At 49.3% G+C, this 22,714-nt stretch overlaps 1 protein-coding gene across 4 annotated transcripts in view; it reads right to left on the reverse strand.

Annotated features, from left to right (window-relative positions):
• Positions 1-8,631: 8,631 nt before the first annotated feature.
• Positions 8,632-22,714, reverse strand: part of prrc2b (proline-rich coiled-coil 2B) — a 28,082-nt gene continuing 13,999 nt past the window's right edge. For 2 of the 4 annotated variants that reach the window (XM_036528400.1, XM_036528399.1), the window contains exons 13-32: positions 22,340-22,515; positions 21,505-21,712; positions 21,135-21,354; positions 18,734-20,761; positions 17,970-18,157; positions 17,587-17,702; positions 16,911-17,052; positions 16,604-16,680; positions 15,772-15,960; positions 14,910-15,179; positions 14,561-14,662; positions 14,024-14,216; positions 13,441-13,538; positions 13,007-13,134; positions 12,275-12,515; positions 11,610-11,777; positions 11,180-11,259; positions 10,812-10,899; positions 10,090-10,299; positions 8,632-9,208 (exon numbers count right to left, since the gene is read on the reverse strand). In XM_036528400.1, the coding sequence (XP_036384293.1) occupies positions 9,044-9,208; positions 10,090-10,299; positions 10,812-10,899; positions 11,180-11,259; positions 11,610-11,777; positions 12,275-12,515; positions 13,007-13,134; positions 13,441-13,538; positions 14,024-14,216; positions 14,561-14,662; positions 14,910-15,179; positions 15,772-15,960; positions 16,604-16,680; positions 16,911-17,052; positions 17,587-17,702; positions 17,970-18,157; positions 18,734-20,761; positions 21,135-21,354; positions 21,505-21,712; positions 22,340-22,515 (5,087 nt within the window). In that variant the 3' untranslated portion in view covers positions 8,632-9,043. Of the gene's footprint in view, positions 9,209-10,065; positions 10,300-10,811; positions 10,900-11,179; positions 11,260-11,609; positions 11,778-12,274; positions 12,516-13,006; positions 13,135-13,440; positions 13,539-14,023; positions 14,217-14,560; positions 14,663-14,909; positions 15,180-15,771; positions 15,961-16,603; positions 16,681-16,910; positions 17,053-17,586; positions 17,703-17,969; positions 18,158-18,733; positions 20,762-21,134; positions 21,355-21,504; positions 21,713-22,339; positions 22,516-22,714 lie in introns of all 4 variants that reach the window. The other 2 variants (XM_036528401.1, XM_036528402.1) reach the window with 2 other exon arrangements.

Raw genomic sequence — 22,714 nt, forward strand, 5'->3', positions numbered from 1 at the left:
CAGGTGGATGGGGCTTTTTTGAGGTTTTTTCATCTTTTCATGAAACAAGGCCTTTTTGTTATTTTTCTGGAATTAAAAAGTAACGGTGAGTTTCCCTGGTGGTAATCCACAGTCTGTTCATCATCACCATCCTGTTTTGTTCTTCTTATACCTTCCAATGGATAGATCCCATGTTCTCTTGCTGAGGTATTGCAGGGAGTCAAAGACATTTTCAAATGGAGAGCTTCACTTTCTTCCCTCAAGTACAAGGGCATTGGGGTCACGGGTTTTGTTTGGGTGAGCAAGCCATGGGTCTAGTTTGCTATGGTGACCATTGGTGGGCATATGAAGACTTGTACCCAGTCGTGGTGCGGGGTGTTCACACACTGCATGCACACATCATGTGAAAACTCGCAGATCCTCGGATTTCAGATGCTGTTTGTTTTTTTCAGGGTCATAAAGTGGATGAACAAGCTGGTCACTGCATTGCAACCTGCTGCAGGTGCTGGGTGATAGCTGTTGGTTCTATTACTTTGAAGTGTAATGTTTATACAGTGATGCAATATGTGTGCAGTCACATTTCAGGAGTACGGTTTAAAGGACATTTAGTGTCTCAAACGGGGCTTCGGGAGATCCATTAATTCTGGCTCTAGGGGGTGACTTTATCGTCCATTAACATTTTTAAGAGAGATGCTATTACACCACTTAGTGTAGTTCTGCGTGCTAAAATTATCTGAGGTTATATAAACCCAAGAGATAGAATGTCATTAGACAAATTTATTTATTAACCTTAAGCATTCTCATTTTTTGGCCTGTATTTTTTGGTTTGTCTCACAGTGGAAACCACTGCACTTGCTCAGCAGTGTTGAAGCGGGGTGAGTGCTATCCTCAGATACACAGAAACGAAGGAATTCATAATTAAGTGCTTGAATATGCATAGACAATTCTTTCTGTTTTAGTAATAGGCTCCTTCATGCAGAAAGCTGACAGGATCACAGACCTAAAAAGACACGCAACAAGTTGGCAATGATAGGAGACGGACTGAAGCATCGGAGCCAATGCAGGTGAGAACTGGTCCTAGGACAAAAATAGATTATGGAAAAAATAACCAAGTAAACAATGTCAGGTGTACATTGTAGACCTACTTGGTAAATTCTGGTCTAATTCACTTTTCCATCTTGTCCCACCTGTCTTCCTCCTCCTTTTCCAGTTTTTTTAATCCTCCTTTTGTTTTCTCCAGCAGCACAGTGACCAAGGCCATGATCGTTTGTCTGCTTTCCTTATCTTACACTCTGCCCTGACCAGCTCTTCCATCTCTCCATTCCTTACTCCTTCCATCTTCTCCCTCTCCTCCCTCTCCCTCATCTCCTCCTCTACGCGCCCTTTCTCCAACATGGCTTCCTCCATCTCCTTCCGCAGCCTCCTCACCTCCTCCTCCATCTCCCCCGCTTTCGTGAACATTTCCCTCTCCGCTCTCTGCCGCTGCGCCTCCATCAGTTCGATCTCTCCCCAGATCTTCAGCTTCATCATTTCTCTCTCCAGCAGCTCGGCCACGCCCCTGTTCTCCTCCAACATCCTCTCCGTCTTCACCAGCCTGGCGATCTCGCCCAGCAGGTCTTCCATCGCCCCGTCCTGCTCCCGCATCACCTCCCTCAGTTTCCTCCACTGCCTCTCCATCTGCTTGCCCTTCCGCCTCACCTCCTCCTCCAGGCTCTCTCTCTCCTTCTCCCACACTTTTCTCTCCAGCGTCCTCCGCTCCTCCATGCGCCTCCTCTCTCTGTCCGCGTACTCCCGCTCTCTCTCCCACTGCTCCCTCTGCGCCCTCACCTCCTCCGCCCGTCCCTCCCTCTCCCGCTCCATGGCTTCTTCCACCTTCAGCCACTGCTGCTCGAGCCGCTCTCCCTCTCTCCTCATCTCTCCCACCAGGCCCTCTGCCACCGTCTCCCACTGCTCTTTGATCCTGCTCAGCGCCTCCGCCAGCGCCGCCGTCTCCCTCGCCGTCTCCTCTCTCTTCCTGCTCGCCCACTTCTCCATCCTCTCCCTCTCCCTCTCAAACCGCTCCTTCTCCACTTTCATCGCCTCCTCTATGCTCTTCACCCTCTCAACCCTCTCCCTCTGTTGAAGAGAAACGATGATAGGTTTCTGCAAGGAAGCTCTGCTTTGTAAAAGTGGTATATTGCGCTTATAGAGTCTCCTTGTAGGCTTTCTTTTAGCATTCCTCCCCACATCAAGCCTTTTCTGTGAATGGCATGCCATGAGCTCTCTACACTAGCTTTGGAAAGTAGTGGCAGACAGTCTATATTTTATTTTCGTTCTACTAAAAATGTTACATTGCAATCCAGGTTTCATGAAAGACTGGTTCGAAACATATTTTGAATAATGATGTAAAGAGACCCAATTTAATTGGTAACACTTGAAACAACACAATAGATAAATAAATGGCTCCCCATCAGCGGCACCCAATTATACTTTACTGGTATTTTCCAACTTACTCGAAAATGGAAATTCTGGCGTAGTCTATCCATGGCCAGCTCTCAGCACCTATTAAAGTTGCTAAATTTCCATAGTTCTACGACAAGTGTGAGCCGTCTGAGCCGTTACATTGTTGCATTTCGAATGGGAAACGTCGGCAAATTCTGTTCCTTTTGTGACACCATGTCTTTAGAATGATGGGTTTGTGAGAGAACGCTGACATTAATTCACCGTTAATCTGTCGGTGACGCGAATACAGAACTCGCGACAAACGCAATCAGGTCTGGCTTCGCTCCAGCAACGTTGCATTTATCGGAGTAATTCTCCAATTTTCATGCTTAAAATCACGGATGTCACTAAACGCTCTCGTCCGCATGTGCGTCTCCCCGCTTCAGGGTGCAGATTTTTTTTTGGATGAAATAACAGTAAATTATATCGGTGATTCGCTAGTCAAATATGTGAATGTGAAGTCGTGTTTGTTCTCGAGGTAGTCGAACAGCTGAACTACCTCGCGAATAACTCGGAGCTAAATTTATTGTGTGCGTTTCCAGCGGTCGGGCATAACGTTACAACGTAGCTAGCTAACAAAGCGTTATACGCACTTGGTCAGGTAAATGTCCAGTAGGCTACTAAAGCTCGGTGGCTACGTAGTCGGTAAAACTGCCTAATGTTTTGAATAACTAGGTTAGCAGGTTAACTCAATAGACTTTTCCATCAACTTAACTGCCAGGTGAGTACGGACGACTACGCATTGGCAGCTTTATTCCAGACTGAGTGCGTGTCTGTGTGTCCAGGCGCTGCTGATATACGCAGGCAGAGCATAACATAGCACAACATTACGTGTGTGTGTTTGGGGGGGGGGGGGGGGGGGGCAGGGCAGATCTGTGTAAAACAAATCAGATATTGCGTACTAGTTTTGTCCAGAGTCATAGAACACAAGGGAAGGGTTGTGAATTGTTTAATGTCCAATGGAAAAAGAATAAGAAAATGCGTGTCATGACTACAACAGGACGTTAAAGAACTAGAGGAGACAGGAGATTGAATGCCTAAAACTACGACATGCCCAAAACTCACCTAAGGTCTCGCTGTGGTTGTAGACATTTACTCTCTGTCTTGTGATATTATAGTACATTAGAAGGCAGATGAGATTCTTTATTCACATTGTACCAGTGTCCCCCCTTAGCCAATGAAGGTCCAGTGGTGCCCTATTGAGGCCAATAGCGTTTGATTACGAGGCTCACAATGTGCAGACCACGTGGAAGGAAATATTTCAGCCGTGCACGGTTTGTCCAAAGCAGAGGTCGCTGATCGTTAGTTATAGACGGTGGTCTGACAGCAGAGGGGAAAGGCTTCTGATTGGCTGTCCAAAGGCCGGTTACCAGGCGCAGGACATTTCGGAGGCAGCGTCGCTGTTGCGTCGTGTGCGGACAGGTGACCAACCAAACTCGGACTGCGCGTCATCGGCCAGGTGCGGCCTCCCCCAGCGAGCGAGGCGCCGGGAGCCCTGCTTTCCTCCCCAGGTGCGAGGCTTCGGGTTCATCTGCGGACGAACGGGGAGGGTACCTCATCATATCACCATAATCAGGCACACAATATTGGGGCATCGTGGCTATGTTAGGTAGCTATTAATATGATGTTGACAATAGCACCGATTCACTTCCCCTTCCCCCCTCTCACCTGCACAAAGACAGCGGTGTTCATCTGAAGAGTCTCCATGCGCTCGGTCAGTCGGCTCAGAAATTCCAGGTGGTCAGATATCGACTGTTTTAGATCAGTGTCATTCTGTCGTGTTTGGGGGAAAAAAGTAGAAAGACATTCATTCACTCGTGTCACTGCAACTTCTCATCGTCCAGAACGCCACCTATCCGTTAAGTGCATAATCTGTTTCAGACTACGAAGGTACAGCATGTTTGGCGGTGGTGGTGTGCGAGGTGGTGGTGTGTGAGGTGGGGGTTCGTGCGTTTCGCTGCGTGGAGCCTGCCCACCCCTGCGATGCTGTCTTTCAGCTCGGTGGCAGACAGGCGAATGTGCTCCAGCTTGTCGATCTGCTCCTTCAGTCTGTCCTCCAGCTCCTGCATCATCATCAGACCCTCGTCCGTCCTTTTCCCATCTCTCCCGGTCATCTTGAGGGTAGGCTGTCCCCTTTGGAGACAGATGGACGTGATGACTGTCACACACGCTTGAGACGTACATGCTCAATAATTAAGTGCTTCAGTCACCCTCTTCCTGGGCAATTTACAAAGCTTACATTTTATCATTGATATAATCTGTATATATCAATGAATGCATGTTAAACTTGCTTACAGGTAAAATAGCAGTGCCTTCGGCTAAGAATCGAACCTGCAACTTTACAACTTAGCCGCTACTCAGCACTGATGATCACAATTGATCACCGGCAGTCGCCTGCGGACTGATCGTGTCTAGTCATCTGCCACACTGGATATGCAGCCTGCCGTAAACCGCCTGGGAAATCCGTCCCGGGATTGTTCTCATCATGGCTGTCTTTTACAGAACAATTCTGTATCATTATGTGGTCAGGGCAAGAAACTGTGTGCTGGCTTAAAGCAGCAAGCTAGAAGGTAGAAAAATTCTCTAGCGCGTCTGTGCTACTCGTTTATACCACTTTAAAAAACTTCAGTAAGGAGTCGGAGTTGACAGATTGCAGACTATATCATGAATTCGATTAATTTAGGGTATCCTTGTAAAACGTCATACCAAATGTTTTTCAAGTTACGCAAAGACGGCATCGTTGCAGTTCGGGCTATTATTAAGAAAAACGTAGACAGCTAGTCTATGCAGCTAACGTTTTTATGGAACTAGGAGAAAATCGAAAAAAGACAACTTTTCTGTTATGTCTACCTGCAAAACGCACTTCAACAATCCATTCGTGTTGGAACTTGGTAGTTGTGGATGTTTTGATTGCTCGCTAGATAGCTATCGCTCGTTCAAAGGCTGGATGCTTGAGCTCTTGCTAGCTCATTAGCAAACTAGCTCAAAAGTTGCCATCTTTTATCCTATGTCCCCGATCCCCACGGCTATGTGCAGGAGAAGAGAGTAGAAAACATGTTGCACAATCCCGTATGTTTATGCGAGGAGTAAAATACTTACTTCGTTCAGTCTTGTTTAGTCCAGAGTTTCTGAAGCTACCCGCACTGTGAAACGTTAGACGACGAAGTCGCTCATAAGAAAGCCTTTTGTTCTGTCAAAAATGCTAAGAATCCCACCTTGGCGTGACGTCACCAAGCCCATGTTCGTTCTCCGCCCACGGGAGGTAACAGCACACTTTGGTCGTACGACATTGATCTATATGTGACCACGGCGTTAATAAACGTCTTTTATTTAAGCTTAACGATAACTTCTGGTAATTAGATGCAAATGTATGTTTTACTTTGCCTCAGTGGTCCAGGAACTCCGACCATTTCCGTGGAAACCATCAGGCTAACCCCTAACCCAGGTCAGAGAGGTCCTTTAACTTTGAGACCTCATGAATATGAAATCTGCACCATTATAAGATCCTCATAGCACCGATCACTCATAATCCTTCGTTGCGGTTTGCCGACGCACCACCACCATTTGGGTTCCCTTGCATGACTTATCTGAAACGGAGACTGTACCTGTTAAGGAGTTACGCCTGTTATCTGATCCGATACTTTTCGAAAGTTATCATTGAGGTCTAAGGCAATGGTGTAAGCGATTTTGACACGGCCTATCTATATTCTAGCGAAAGTTAACGCGAACAGAATTTGCATTTAAAAGTTACATACTCTGATGCTTGCTACCTGGCCATTGGATGCCTGCCAATTTATACTTTTTTTGTAATACCTAAAGGCCTAGATGTTTTAGGAAGAGATCATAAAACAAATGAGCAGTAGTTGTAGATGAATCCATATTTGACACATATTTTGACAGTTTCAGCCAAACCTAACACATTGTATAAATACAGTTAAATTATTGAAATTTACTTGAATTGGTTGTGAAACAATTCAGAAGCTAACCCTTCCCAGGGCTTACAGTCAGAAGTCCAGAGAGCTTAAAGAGGAACACCATTCTTACTGTAGTGCTGTCCACATTATATACAACTAACAATTGTACCAATCTACACAATAAAATGCCACTAGAGATACTTTCTTTCATTAACATTAATACAGCACAAAAAATGGAGACAAGGAAGTACTTGAAAAAGCATAGTCTGCTTTATTTTTTTCCATTTGTTTTAATAAGCTCCTTCACACAGAAAGAGCTGATAAGATCACATATTTGAAAGGACAAACAACAGGTTGGTGATACGGGGAACAGACTGAAGCATTAAAAGCCAATACAAGTGAGGACTGGCCCTAAGGGGTGGGGTGAAAAAAATTCTATCGTCTGCCCTTTCAAATATCAGTCTACGAAGACAAGAAAAGGCAAAACTGTGGGTGCCAACAAACTAAAAAGTTTGATATTCTGGACAGAGTCACGATAACACTTCGAGATGCAGTTCCTTTGTAGTGTTGAGGCAGTGACAGGGTCTTCCCTACATGCAGGATCTTCAAAGGGGGGAAAAGCCATTACACTGTTCAACAAACTCAGATTCAAATAGGACCAAGCTATTCAACCAGTGAGAAAGTCAAAATAACTTTGGGCATTCCATTTCTCAGTTTATTTCTCACCTTGGTATCAAGTGATACTTAAATACAATATAAATCAAGTATATGTTTTCGGCCTTCCACTGCACAGAATATCTTTAAAAGTATGTCATGAAGTCCAAGTGAAACAGACACTGGGACATGTAGAATGGAACATTAACATTAAGTGTCAACTTTAAAATGTTAAAAAAAGGCCTTTTGGGGAATATTTCAGGGTTTCAAGAAAGGACAGGTGACAGCGTGGTGTTAAAAACTTCCCCTGCGGAATCTCGTGGGTCACATTTCAGGTAAGGATGTGCAGTGCCTTCTTACACACAGCCTGCCTACACACAGCAGCTATGACTAACCAACTGCTGAATTTACCTGGAATGAAGCAAAAGATATGCCTCATCTCACTCACAATTCCAAAAAACTTTATTGCCTTCAAATCTGAAAAAAAGTACATTTGGACCCTGACTATGATGAACAGATTGGCTGCATTTATTGCAAGCATGACCCCCTGGAAACTTTGATTCCTGTCGATCTGAATGCAGTTACGTCCAATCCACTTTCTCTCGGAAAGCAATCTCCTCTTTAAGCTGAATTCAAACAGCATAACGGGACAGACCAGGTAAAAAGAAGAAAAAAAAAATCAGATTCTAAAGCACAATAATTTGGGAAGGGGTATAAAAATCGCTTAACATACTGAAACATATCTGCAATATAATGAAATTCAGATTTAAGTTACAAATTACAACCAAGAAGGGAAAGAAAGCATTTGTTTTTACCAGCTATCAGGAACACATCTGAACCCCAAGAAGCCCCCGCCCTCCCCCGTGTCTCCCCAACACAAACGGGTAATGACAACTGCCCTTTTCTTCATGTAGGCTTGCGCTGGCTGCACAAACCTCACCTGCACACATCTACAGACTTCAGATACATTACGCAAGGTTCACAGGTCATCACTGGCCCAAGTAAACACGCGGTTAACTACATCACATGCAAACACTGCATCAACCCCAGTGAAGCTTCCAGATGAAACTACAGCATGATTTCTAACATCAACCTGCTCCTGTTTCTGCAGAACATTAAAAAAGAAGGGAAAAAAGCCATTTTAAAAGTAACTGACACACTTGCAGGTATCCAAGCACAGTTTGTTACAGTTCATGAGCTGTGAGAAGTAGAACTACACAAAGCTATGGGGTTTCTCAATGAACCACACTTTCCTGTTCTCCCTTTCCAGGTTTGTACAGAACGGATGTCCTCAAATATAGGGTTTGAAGGTTTTTTATTGAATAAAAGGAGTCTTTTAATAAAGAAAGCGAATCAGCGCTCAGATTATTTAAAAAAAAAAAAAAAAAAGGTTAAAACTCCACAGGTACCAGCAAAAAACGGCAAAGAAAAAAACGACAAAAAAGGAAACTATGGTGCACAGTTCATGAATGCGCTTAGTGAGGAGATTCCCCTTGCTTGTCTGGCTGGATGTCGGCCAGGCTGAACAGCTGCAGTCCGGAGGATGGGGGCATTTTGGACACGAGGGACAGGGGGACGGGGGTAAGGAGTTTGGGGGGGGGGGGGGTGGTGTTGGGGACCTGGCTGCGCTGCAGGAAGTGGCATTTACATTTCTGATCTCTAGCATTTCCTTAAGATGGGGAGCAACATAATAATAAAAAAATGCAAATTTTTCTTTTTAAACCATGATTCTTCTCTTGTAAAGGATATACGTGTTAATAAATAAAGTGAAGTTGAAGAGTCTGCTTAGAAGAAGTGTGTCCCAGAACTATTGTGTCTATATATTTATATATATTTATATATATATTTATATGCTGTGTTTAATAATAGTGTCCGGTTGTTTTGAGATTCCCGGGAGTTGGGGGGGCCCGTTTGGAGCCACTGAGAGCCGATGTGGAAGGGACGCGAGTGGTCTCTGTGTGACGATGGCGAGCCGCTGATGTCTTGTGCCGAACGACGCAGTTTGGGATCCCAGTCTAGGCCTTGCCCTCCTCCATCTTAACGGACTGAGGCTTGATGGCTCCGGTGCGGGCCGGTTTGATCTGGCCCGGGGGTAAAGGTTCCTGCAGCTTGCCCGACATCCCCCCCGCTGGTCCCTTCCCCTCGCTCACGCCCTGGCAAACGTCCCGCTGGGTCTTCATCTTCAAAAAGGGCATAAAAAAGGAAAATTAACCCCATTTAACACACATTAACTTAACTACCAAGCTTAACCAACTTAACCATCTATCAAGCACTCCAACCAGCCACTTTATGCAGAACCACCACCTGGGAGGGCCTTTCAATCCTACATCTTAACTTTTGCTGGAAAAAAGTCCACCAGAGAGAAAGGAAAGCAAAAAATTAAGGACAAAACTGAGTGGATGGTTTGCTCTTCTCCAATTAAAAACAAGCCAAAACCCAAATGCTACAAATGAACTGTGTTTGCATATTTTTTGACACAATGCCCTCCTCTTTTTACAGAAAAAGGTGACTATGCAAATGAAAAAATACAACAAAGCAGTGTTAGAGAATTTTACATTAATCAACTGTAAATGAGGCTACAAAATGTGCAAAAACAAGCCATTTACTGGAACTGCTGATAACAAGCAAACATACAATACTATAACAGAAGTCCGCAGGCATCAATTTTTCCATTTATTTTTTTAAACATTCTTAGTTTACTCTATTAGTACCATATTCAAGAATACAGCACTGTCCGAATTAAGCATTCAAACCCGCAACTCCGTATCCATGTCCGGGACACAGCCATTACAATTCCCTGCTGCCCACTTTTCCCCTCAATACACTACAGAAACAATCCAATCTTAGGATAAGAGTACCCCAAATAACCTTCCTGCAAGTTCAACCTACCTGCTTTCAGAGCCCAAAGAACAACAGACCAGGGGGAAAAAAAAAAAAAAAAAAAAAAAACACCAGTCACACCGAAATAGCAGTGGAAGGTTAAGGGTGTCAGAGATTTGGAAGCGAAAGGGGGAAAAATAGATTAAAATGGAATTACCTATCTTTACAGTGGGTGGCTCACCTTCATGCCATCCTCAGGACCTGGGGTGGAAGAGTCGGGGGTGGCGGGGGAGGTGGAGGGGGGCGGCTCGCGGCCAGGGCTGGGGTAGGGGGGGGAGCGGATTATTACGGTCTTGTTGACCTGCATGACGGGCCGCTGGATGGGGTTTGGGAAGGGGCCAGTGGCGGGGGGGCGGATGTGCATCACCATGCTGCCCTGGGGTGGGGGCACCTGGAGACAGAGAGCGAGAGGGTGAGCCGAGTGCATGAGGACAGATAACATCCGTCACCTGTCTGACGGCCTTCACAACACTCACATCGCTCATGTATCCAGCCAAAGAGAGAAACTGACAACTCATCTGTCATGGAGGATGTGGAATGACACATGTTGGAATTCAAACACTCTACAGGAGAAGGGGAAACTCCTGACCCTCTGACACACACAGTGGCCATATTGCACCAGAATGCTCACCACACCTCCACTGAGGCAGACGCTGAGGACTGATTTAGCCAGTTAAAGTGGGGAATGCCCAAGTAGTAGTTATAACCCTCAGAAGCATGGTACTAGATCTACAATAATGAATCAGGATCTTTGTTAGACATTGTACCACAATTTTAACTGAATGAAAGAAATTATACTATGGCGTATTAAATCCATTTACACAATTTCAAGATTGCAGTATGGCAGAAGGCACACAGCATGACTAGAGCAGAAGGCCCTGCAGGGGGCGCTGTGTGGCATACCTGTTGAGCGTAGTGTCCAGGAAGAGGGGCCACAGGGGTGGGACCCCCAGGGCCTGATGGCTTCCCACTAGGGCTGGCAGAACCGGGCCTGGGGGATCCGGGAGATCCAGGCTGTTAGCATGTTTGATAACCATACCACAACCATTTACATCCCAAGCAGGCAAGTTTGTTCCCGGCAACGTACTTGGTTTGCTCATTTAACAATGCACACTTATGTGGCTGGATATTTACAGATGCAACTCACAGCACGAAACATCTCGCATTAAGTGCAGAGGGGGGATGAAGTCCAGAGCTTGTAAAGATACCCCAATTCATGTAGCTCTGGACTACACTTCCCATAAACCCACCGACCACCTGCGGAGTCTCACCTGTAGGAGCCTCCTGACATGCCAGGCGAATGGTTGGGCTTATCCGCAAACTGAAAGCCCTTCATCTCCATCTGAGAGGTCTGAAAATGGAAAATCGCACAAAGAATCATCAGCATTTCTACCCCAGACTGAACATTATGACCCCAAAACAAAGTCTGCCACAGAATATTCCACCACCTTTTAATGTGGGAGAACAAATGCGCTGCTACCCTACACAAAACTACTCAGTGAGTGAAACTACTTTTCCCAGGGTGCTTTGCCACAGCCAAAATATTCACCCTCGACTTTCATCTCAAATTCAAATGACGGTTTATTGACTGGAAAAACACCTTCAGAGTGGTGTTCTGAATGATAAGACCCAAAACCTGTAAAATGCATGAGCAGTAATTAGGAGGGGTGTGCGTGTGTCTGTTCCGCTGCAGTGACTGACCTCCCTGTTCCCGGGCAGCACCGGGGGCTGTGAGCCGGGCGGGAGCATACGCCGGGGGCCCCCCACAGAGAGGTTCTGGCCCTGCTGGAGCTGGATGGACTGGGGCAGGATCAGGTGCTGCTGGGCCGAGCCGTAGCGCAGCGTGGAGCCGGGCAGGGGCATGGTCACCTGGGCCAGAGAGAGGGACGGAGGGAGAGCCGTTAGTGACCTTTCAGAAACATGCAACTGTGCTGGAGAAGGGACTTCATGTCATCAAACACGGTCCTGTTGATAGATGCAAGTTCCTTTTCAATAAGAAATTAATCTATACAAACAGGCATCCCATGCTGAAAAAACCCTTGAATTAAATCTTCAACCTCCTTCCTGAAGTAATCAAGGTCTGTAGAGTGGGAGTGAAGAGATTAAACTCAATCCTGTCAAGGACTTTGTGCAAAAGGTTTTAATTTTTGAACTGTCCCAATGTTAATCGACAGTGAAGTCTACAGCTGGGGGGATGGCATGCCAAATTCTCCCATCAGCATCTTGGGAAAACAGTGCTGAACATTTGGCTTTTAGCACTAGCCCCTGGTCACACAGTGGCCTTCAATCAAGCAAGCAAGTAAGCTAGCAACACTCTTCAGAGACTAAACTGAAAGCATGCGAACAGTACAGTATCACCAAAGCACCTGGATCAGCTGGGAGTCCATGAGCTGGGAGGTGCCCATGCCGGGCGCCTGGTTCATCTGCCCATCGTACACCAGCGGCTGGCTGCCGTTCATGGGCTGGTAGTGAGACCCGGACTGGGGCTTGACCATGTCCGAGGGCTGCATTCCGGGGAAGGCCGAGTAGGGCCCCTTCAGGGGGGCTCCCCCAGACAACACCATGGCACTGGGCTGAGACAGGTTGGGGTGCATGTACACCTGGGACCTGCGGGTAGTTTACATGGGAGAGCATAAGAGGAAAAAGCAAAGGCCTTCACACACTGGGGGGGAGGCAGAGAGAAATGGGTCATTCATCTTATTACCCTACGTTTCCTGTTTTGGAAATGTAGGGTAGTAAGCAGTGTGGCATAGCAGTAAGGAGCAGGGCTCATAACAGAGTTTGCTGGTTCAGTTCCCCACACTGCTGACGCTTAACCCACAATTGCCTCGGTAAATATCCAGCTGTATAACTGGATAAAATCGTAACCCACGCAAGTTACTCCGGATAAGAGCGTCTGTTAAATGATAATAACATAATGTAATGTAAATGTATTCATCCCAGGAAACATGCCGTTTGGAATTTATTTCAGTGAAACCAAAAAAACTCAAACGCCCTGCTTGAGGAAATAACACCCTGTCTGCTCTGCCTGGGAGCAGACCTCACAGCCACCCCACCCCGGTGTCCCACGACAGCGGTAAGCGCAGGGGTGCCCCTACCTGAAAGGAGGGATGGAGTTGAACATGTCCTGGGACTGGGAGACAGGCAGCGCCCCCCGGAGGCCCAGCTGGGCCTGGGCCTGGAGAGAGGTGTGCAGGGAGATGGGGATCTGCTGGGCGGCGGCCGCCTGGACACACGGACAGAGAGAGGAGGAAGAGAAGCGGAGAAGCGGTTAAGCTGGTCTGCCTTTCAACAGGGCAAACACAAAGCCCCCCCCCCCCGGCGTAACTGCAGCTTCCCACGCACTCAGCGTTTCCGTGGTAACGCTCGATTAAATGCAGCGCTTGAAAGCGGCTGACACAGTGTGAAGCGTCCTTTATTAATTTCCCAGAAGCCGCTCGATGCGTGTATGGTCTGGAGTGAAGGCTGCATTGGTGAGGACGTGCCCGTTGGCAAAGGGGGCGGGGGGCAGGGAGCAGTCTCTGAGACGTACCTGCTGATAGCTTTGCTGCTGAGTCATCGTGGGGGGCACCAGGCGAGGCTGACTGGGGAACACATGTCCATCCAGGTACAGAGGGGGAATGTGGTTACCTAGACAGAGGAAGGGGAGTCTGTTTTAACCATGCAAAACACAGCCCTAAGGACAGCCACAACTGAACTGTGAGAAACTGACTAATACCGATGTCTACACAAAATAGCTAATAGCATACGACAAGAAATGAACCACGAGACCACCAACACTGGTGGATGTCCAAGTCACATCATTACAGAAATATACATACAGCATTGATTTGTCTGCTGCATTACACCACTTTATTTTTCAGAACAAAGCGGTTGTCAGCTTTGGGAACAAATAAGCCTTTGCAGATCAGCCTTCACCACTGTATATTAAAGCATCCCCAGATTTTCACGGGAATCTCACAAGTGCACTCTGTGCGAACAGCAAGGATTCCACAGCAACAGAAAGAACGGTGTTGGCACTCCCAGGTAAAGCACAGCGGCGCTCTGCTGTGCCTGCCTGCAGTCCTAATTCAGGTTGGGAACGAGGCGCAGAGCGCGGGGGGGGGGGGGCTTGCCTTGCATGGAGACGGAGGGAGCCACCGACGCCACGGGCATGGGGGGCATGGAGACGCCCCCGAAGGAGCTGTAGCTGACGCCGCTGGAGGAGCCGGCGCTGCAGGGGGGCTGGCCGGCCGAGCCGGGGGCCCCCGGGGAGCCCTGCTCGGGGAGGGACTGCGAGTTCTCCCAGGCCTTCCGCGCAGATTCCATCTGAGACGTGAGAGAGAGTCACAGATCCAGGATCAGCATGCACAGCGCTAATCCTAACGTGTTTGTAAAGGAGTGGGAAATTATTCCATTGATCTGGGGTCAGAGCCCCGGGATAGGATCCAGAATTCAGGTTTCACCGTTGGTGTATGTGCCAAGTCCTACCAGACGGGGTTTAAAGAGAGGACAGTATTGTGCTACAGAAAGGACAGCAGTGTGCTGCGTAGAGGTGTGTTAGAGAGAACGGCTGTGTGTTACGGAGGGGACGGCCAAGTGTTACGGAGAGTAGTGTTAGGGAGAGGCCAGTGGTGTGTTACAGAGAGGACAGCAGTGTGTTAGGGAGGTACCTTGAGTGTGAGGTCAGCGCTGGGGAAAGACATGGGGTTGAGGTTGATGCCAGGCTGCAGGTGGTCTCTGCGTAGCATAGGGATGGCCTGAGTGAGGGCAGCCTGAGGACAGACACGGGTACGAGCCAGAGTCATCACCATCTTCACCGCTACTACTAACCTCTAATACAGCAAATACAGTGACGCTGAAATACAGTTCCTACAACAGTAAACATCACAACTAACAGAAACAGGGAACAAAGATATGTAGATAGGAAATTAGCTATAGCTAACACTGCTATATATCAACTCCTAACTCCTGATTATCAGGAGCTAAAAAACCCCCAGCGTGTGACGCAGAGCCACTCACGTTGCCAGCCAGGGCGTCCTGCAGCTTTGTGACGGGGTTGGACACAGGCACTGGGGTGGAGCCGGGGGGCAGGGCAAAGTCCGAGTCCTTGGGGCTGACGCCGAACTCGATGGGCGGCACGGGGATGACGTTGTCCACTCCGTTGACGGGGGCGACCGGGCCCTCCAGGCGCTCCACGCCCTCCGAGCCCTTGCGGTGCTTCAGGGATCGCTCGTTCCCGATCGGGCCGGGCTTGTGCTCCTTGTTCTGTTCTGGGCCGGCGTCCGAATCCTGGGTTACAGGAGAGAAGAGGCGTTTATTTGACAGACTTACAACACAATGAGGCACCTGCACTGACGTTTCTATACTCATAGTTTCATAAAACATGCACGGCTGAGCGTTTCATGTCTTTTTGAAACAAGGGTCTGAAAGACCACAATTTGTCATAACCTTCCTTCATCAGAGCATAACTACTGGGAGACCCTCACACCTGTTTCTGGAAGTACTCTGACCATTTTAAGGGGAAAGGCATGATGTGAATTTTAGTTCAAGACAAATGATTAGTTATCGCGAGTCACTTTTCAAGCTGGAATTGCAGTCTTCACAAAAAGCGTTCACAAGATAGATTACATCCAGACAACACCTGACTCTGCTAGCGAGAAAGCTCAATGTCACACTTCTGGTTTTAAGAAGTAAACTTGAGTCAAGTAAGCTCTCCAGCAACGGTGAAAACATGCACATCCGATCTGCCTTCTCTTCCTCAAAAAACAGTGAGCAGCGAGCTGTTCGTACAAGTAAGCTCAATAGGGAACGGTGCTTATTCCGACTGAGGCTAAATGTCAGGGGGCTGGCAGGGGTGGTTTCTGAGTGATTCTCACTGCACCTTCTGCTCCATCTGCTTGGGTGGCAGGTCTTTGGGACCGTCGGTATTTGCCTCAGCCTGGGCGGACCCGTTGGTTTCCTCTGGCTTGAGGGTGCCATAAGGGGAACTTCTCTGGGAGGAGTTTGCAGAGGATCCCTGAGACTCAGCGCTCAGGTCAATGCCACTGTCAGTCTGACTCCCTTTAAACACCTGGGAATAGACACACAACACAAAGGCCGTTTCAGACTCCAATTGAGATGACAGGATTAAGTTGCAGCTAAGTTGGCTCGGTTATCGTTTTGTTTTGGCCATGGGATTGGATGTTTTTAAACTTTTATATAATTGTCCCCTTTTCCCCCAATCCCAAATTGGGGTTCGTTTTAGAGTAGTTATAATTTTAGTTTTTTTTTTCTCCAGGTTGGGGCATGCTGAGTCTCGGGGGGATCCACCCTAGGCTGGCACCCTCTCGCCAGGGCAACCAAGGTCCAGAGCATAGTGTGGGGGGTAGGTGTATGCATGCTGAGGGCAAAAAAAACCCCAAAAAAGTCAAGCCGGCAGATTTCGGAGAAGTCGGTCCGATTCTGAGAGAGGGCTAGAGGAAGCCCGCGTGTTGACAAGCGAAGACCGCGGGGACCCTTTGGTTCCTTCCTGCTTGCTGCTGTCTGACGGACGAATCGCACAGGCCTTCTGTCAGGTTCTTCCAGGACCCCTGCCGCTTCCGCTCAAAACGAATCAAATCTAACCCTTCTCTCACCCTCTTTCTCTCTCTCTAAAACTCTCACACACACACACACACACACACACACACACACACACACACACACACACACACACACACATACAGTGCACATACCTCAGAGTTCGGTTCCCCACCGGTGTACGACACCGGCTTTGTCCAGGAGTCTCCCCCAGAAGACTGGACAGTGAGAGCTGCAGGGAGGGGGGGAAACCATTCTTAGGCCACAGCTATGCATGGACAGAAGCAAATCCACCCAGGCATAGATAAAATCAAACAACTCCTATTCAACACATACTAATTATACATTACAGCGCCCTCTGTTGCCTGGAGGTGAAAACTGCCATCATAAATTTGCTCAAATTCAGGTTCATTCAAACTGTGACAATCAAACCACTAATGATAACCTCATCTCTGGCATTACCTGTGCTATTGGTCTCCCAGATCTCAGTGCCCAGGTTGCTGGCTGAAATCACTTCCTCCGTTTGCTCCATAGTGATGCTTCCCTGCTTTTTGGCAAAGCGAGGGGGCATTTTTGAGGTTATTGTTCTGTTCTTAACAGGCACCTGAAGTGTGTATGCAGAAAAAAGACACTCAGCAAAGTGTGTGTTTGCAAATGTGTGCAGTTTTGCGTCATGTAAACAATTACTGTGCTTGAATATAGGTATGCAATTCCACCATTACTATCAAGACTAAATCAATTCACTGGTAGGTCAATCAATTGTAAAGCTAATAAATAAAATAAAAAAAAAAATATATGCCAGCTGCTCAAAGCAAATATTTGGGGATCTGACAGTGACATTTAATGCATTCAGTTAACTGAATAAACTGTACTGTCTGTCAATGAGGTACTGGAGAGAAAACAAGAAAATAAAGAAAAGAAAAGAAAATAATGCAGTTTAGCATGAGATAAGTGGTAAGGAGCAGGGCTCATAACTAAAAGGCTGGTGGTTCAGTTCCCCGCTGGGCCACAGCTGCTGTAGCCTTGGGCAAGGTACTTAACTCAGAATTGCCTCAGTGTCTGCTGCACTACATTATGTTACTGTAACTTATCTGACCCTTTTTTGACTGAGTTGACTGAAACTGCTGCACAAACTCACTGGTGCCCCCTGCTCCTTCTTCCTGCGCTCCTCTTCCTGTTGGCGGCGCTGCTTTTTGGAGAGGACCTCCGGGAAGCCCTCTGGACCAGGCACGGCGGCCCCTGTGTCGCCCTCTACTGTCAGGGCAGAGAGAGACAAGTCACCCACAGAACGCAATCCACTGTACATGAGCTAAATACAACTGGTTATCCTGCACTGCAAAACCCATGCATTTGAATGATGTCAGATAAAGGAATAATGACAAAAAAACCTACAACTATTAAATTGTGACATAACGCATCAACTTTGGAGAAATGTACATCGACTGCTGGATGTACAGATTTAACTTGCACGTGAGTACATTTGCTGCGTACTCACATGAAATATGCAAGTTTGACACTTACGTGGGTAACTGCTGGGGTCATACTGGGTCAGGGGCTCATCCTTGTCCCCCTTCAGGCAGCCGGTCCTCAGGTCCTTCTCCGCCTTCTTCCCCGACGGTTCGACGGAGACGCTGGGGGGGCTGTCTTCAGACGGCTCCACGCTATAGACCGAACCGGAGCTCAACCCGGAGGCTGTGTCCTCGGGACTCCTGGAGTCGCACACAGGGGCAAACAAATCAGCAACCTGAATGAGAGCACCAAGGCTGCCTTATTTTAACACAGACGGCCCTTGCAATGCATTGGGATCTGCAGAACATAAGTCTTATTTGTATAGAGTGAGATCTCTTAAGTGCTTGCTGGGGGCTTGTTCCAGGTGCAATGTAATAATGCAACACATAAGCGATGTCTATTTACACGCTAATGCTACAAACGTGTAATTTGCTGAAATAAATGCACATGTGTAGGTGTGGGAACAGAGGGGGAAGCCAGGAACAGGGAGTGCAGCCTGGAGCGGATAATTTCAACCATGAAAAGCACATCTGCCAATGGCGACAGTCTCCTGGACTGGGGAGAGGTTTGGAAATGGGACACGACCATGTTCCCAGGGTGCCAAAAAACGCTCTTAGTCAACTCAATGACCGTGTGTTCAGGTTTGAGTGAGCAATTCATGCAGTCAAGTAACCATGGACTGACTAAAACACAAAGCTTACAGCAAACAGGGTTGTATTCCTCTGAAGTGGAACACTTTTACATTACAGCTGTTGACACTGTGTCCAAACATTCACCTCTTGCTGTTGGGAGACATTCCATTCTGCCACCCGTCACTCCTGCTGGACGAAGCTGGTTTTGCAGAGGCGTCTGCGGGCCGGGACAGCTTGCTGCCCTCCAGGATGGCGGCGTCTCCCTTGCGGTTCTGCCTGTCCACCAGAGGGCGCTGGCTGGAGAAGCTCCTCTTGGAGAGCTCCCTCTTTTCGCCGGCGCCAGGCTCACTGTGCCCCGAGTCCGAGGGGACGTCGGTCTGAGAAGCCCCGCCCCGCCTCTCCTGCCGCTCGCTGAAGTCGCTGTTCTCCGAGCCAGTCTCCCAGTCCTCCGCCTGGTCCTGGTGGCCCCTCCCCCGGGGGTGGTGGCCAGGCCCGCTCTCCTCACCACCTTTGGGCCGCGCGGGCCAGTGGCTGGCGAATTCGCCGTTGATGTACTCCTCGCTGTTCCACTGGCCCCCAGGCTCCCTCTCCTGCCGCAGGCGCCGGAAACGGGGCGGCTTGTCCTGCCGAGGGGGGCGGCGCCGCCGCAGCGGGCGGTTGTCCGGATTGTCGCCGTCCAGGTAGTAGTCGCCCTCTCCTCCTCGCTCCTCGGCGCCGTTCTCCGCGAAGGAGCCGGGGTACTTCTGGTTGTAACGCAGGGGCTCTCGCTCGAGAGGTCTCCTGGAAAAGGTCTCCGTCCCCAGACCATACCCGTTCTCTTGCACGGGACCGCCTCCGAACTGGCCACCCCTACCCCTCCAGGTGGACATCTCCCGGGACCCAAACCCCCGGTTGTACCCGGTGTTAGTGAGCCGGGGAGGGAGGGAACGCCCGAATCCGCGGGTGGCTTTGGTCTTGTCCCGGACCTCCCCGCCCTGGTCGTCCATGTACACCTTGTTGGACCTCCAGGAATCCCTGTTGTCCACCTTCCTGGTGCCCCCCGGTTCGGGGTACCCCGCCTCCCCATTCTCCGTCCCCTTCTGGCGGCGGCGTTTGGGCAGCTCCTCGTACTCGGACGTCTCGCTCAGAGTCTCGCTCACGTTGCGCCGCCGCGGCTTGCCCCGCTGCACGTCCTCGGGCTTGCCGAATTCCCGCACGCCGCGCCCTCGGCCCGCCCGCTGGGCATTGATGTTGCTGCTGTTGTTGTAGCCCCCTCTGGAGTTCTCTCCTCGCCCTCCCCGGCCGCCCCCTCGGGAGCTGAACTCCCTGAAGCCCCTCCCCCGGCCACGCCCGGTCCCTCTGGCCCCGCCGAAGGCCTGCTCCTCGTCGATGAAGATCCAGTTGTTCCGGCGCGGGGCCGGAGGGTCCCTGCTCTCCGAGGGATCTCTGTCCTGGGCTTTGCCACTCGACCAGCAGCTCTCCTTCGGGGGTTCCTCAGCAGAGGGGCTAGGCTTCTCTGCCTTCGACAGGGCGGAGTGCTTCTCTTCCGGCACAGCCATCACCGGGGTAACCGAGTGCCTGTTACTCAGGGGCTGGTTGGCATCCTTCTTCAGGTCGTACACGTTAGTGAGAACCTCCTTCTCCAGCCTATAAGGGACAGGCTTCTCTTCCGGCTCCACTTTGGGCTTCTCGTTCTCCTTGTCCTCGACCTTCAGGGGCTTCAGCACCGGCTTCTTGATTGGCCCGGTTCTCCTGGTCAGAGTTCTGCCGCTGGGCTCGGGGGGCTGGCTGCTGCCGGATCCCGAACCCGAGTCGGACCACTGCGGCTGGATCCCGCCGCCCTCCTTCTTCGCGGGAACGTCGTTCCTCCAGCAGTCGGACTCAAAGCCCTTCTCTTTCCCAGAGCTCTCGAACACCTCGTCCCGGGAGTCTGTGCTGTCCTTGTGGTACCTGCCGTGGCCAAACTCTTTGGAGTCCGCGCCGGGGTATTCGGAGTCTGAGGGCTGGGACCAGCTCTGTCCGGAGACCGGAGGAGCCTCATCTAGCGACACGCCCCTCAAGGGTTCTCCGAAAGCGGAGTCTGGCCTCCTGCTCTGGCGATAGCCCTGGTGAGAGGGCTCTTCAGCTGGGATATCTCCATACTCCTTCCCCCTCTCCTCATAAGAGTCTGGCTGAGAGCATGCCCTCTCGTTCCTATGACAAAGAGCCACAAAAGTTCAAAATTAAGCTTTACCATTTGAACAAAAAAAAAATCACAGGGTACTCACTGATATTCTTCACATACCAGTAGACAATTTTATTTTTGTGGTATCAAAAAAGAATTTGGTGAATTTAGTGAATCAGTGAATTTAAGCAAGCCCAGCTTCTCTACGATTCTCTTCTCTAGTCACCCTGGCTTGATCCTGAGGGCACCATGTGTGTTATATAAGCCACTCCTGCCAGTTTGAGTTAGGTGTTTCTAATTCTGTGAAACAAGCTTACTTGTGAATCCAACAGCCATGTTGTAGCCACCACCTCGTGGGTTAGCAAATGTCCCACCACCCGCTCAGAGAACTCAGGTCCTTACCTCTCCTCGGAGTGGCTCATCTCCTTGCTCTCGAGCTGTCTCTGGTAGGGCGGGGTGAAGCTGCGAGCCGGGGCAGCTGGGTAATTATCCTGGCTCCACACCGGGTACGGCTCAGTCGAAGGAGCCCGCCGCTCCTGGAGCATGCTGGGATGGCACCCCTCATCGGAGGCTGACCCCGGGCTGTTCAGGTGGTCCTGCTGCATCGCGGGCTTCATCATTCCTGTGCAAAACATGACAAAAAAGAGAAGATCTAATAAATGATTGTCCCATATCAAGGCAATTTAATATTAATATGTTAAATTCCTTAACGAGGGAAATTTGTATTTCAGCCTGCCAACCCCTGGATCAGAGGTAAAAGGTCATCGCTCACCTGAAGAGTGAACGGCAGTGGGGTAGTAATCCACAGGGGAGCGGCCCTGGGTCATACGGGGGTCCATGTAGGGGGGCATCATCATCCAGCGGGGGTCGAAGCCCAGCACGTGAGGGGGGTAGTACCCGCGCTGGGGGTGGGCGGGGCTGGACTGGGCGGGGTTACCTGGCGGCTGCTGCTGCCAGTGCTGCACCTTGTACACCTGCTCCTGGAGAGGCATCGGCATGATGACCAGACAATGAGATCGAAGCCCTTTGCACACCGCATCACCTTTTCCCCAATCAACCGCCACGGTACACCCAAAAACATGCAGGACATGCAATTCTGGCTTCTCAACAGTATTTACCAATACCCCAGGAATGTTGGAAAGAAAATTCAGTAAGCTCCTGCAAGAAAACGAGATCTAACTGCTCCATCATGCATCTAATAGGGCCCACTGATACAGATTTTCAAAACTTACTACAAATGTCTTACCAGCACAAGTCACAAGGCACCAAGATGAAACCTTGCATAAACTCTATATGCATAGCTGGATCATCTACTCAGTGGTCCAATGTCACATCAGAACCAATCAGCAGACAGATCAGGAAGCAGTGGCCAATGAAATGCAATGCATCAAAATCTACCGAAATACTGACGTCAATACATGCAAACATTTCCCCTCACCTGCAACTCTCTGGCAAAGGTCAGCCAACCTTCGCTGTTAATCTGGAAAACATCTGTTCCTTTCAACTCCCTCGCCTACCCCGTTCTTGCGCCCTCCAATCCCGGGGGATTATGGGATTATGGGAAATTAGCACTTGGCCTCAGAGGACGTTAGCGGCGCCAGCCTCACCTGCTGCTGGTGCTGCTTCTGGAAGCGGGGCGGGAGGGACTTGGGGTACTTCCCGTAGTCGGGGACGGGGGACGTGGTCTCTGGCCCGTCGTCCTCGCTACGGTAGCTGGGTCCCGAGGCGTCGTCCTCTCTGTAGTCCTGGGCGGAGTACTGCTCCGAGGGTACCTCCATCGAATCTGAGACACGTGAACATAAGGACAACAACACGGATCAAGTCTAACACTCTTCAAAAAAAAAAAAAAAAAATCCAGAAACACCGTTCCAAAAAAAAAAAAAAAAAAAATCTTACAATTTTCAGTGTCCAAAAAACCCCCCACAAGGCACTCAAACTATATTAACTGGCTTTGCTGAACAAGACTTGTTCTATATGAAATC

This window comes from Megalops cyprinoides, chromosome 5 (genome assembly GCF_013368585.1).
Source record: "Megalops cyprinoides isolate fMegCyp1 chromosome 5, fMegCyp1.pri, whole genome shotgun sequence".
In the NCBI taxonomy this organism is placed as follows: Eukaryota; Metazoa; Chordata; class Actinopteri; order Elopiformes; family Megalopidae; genus Megalops; species Megalops cyprinoides.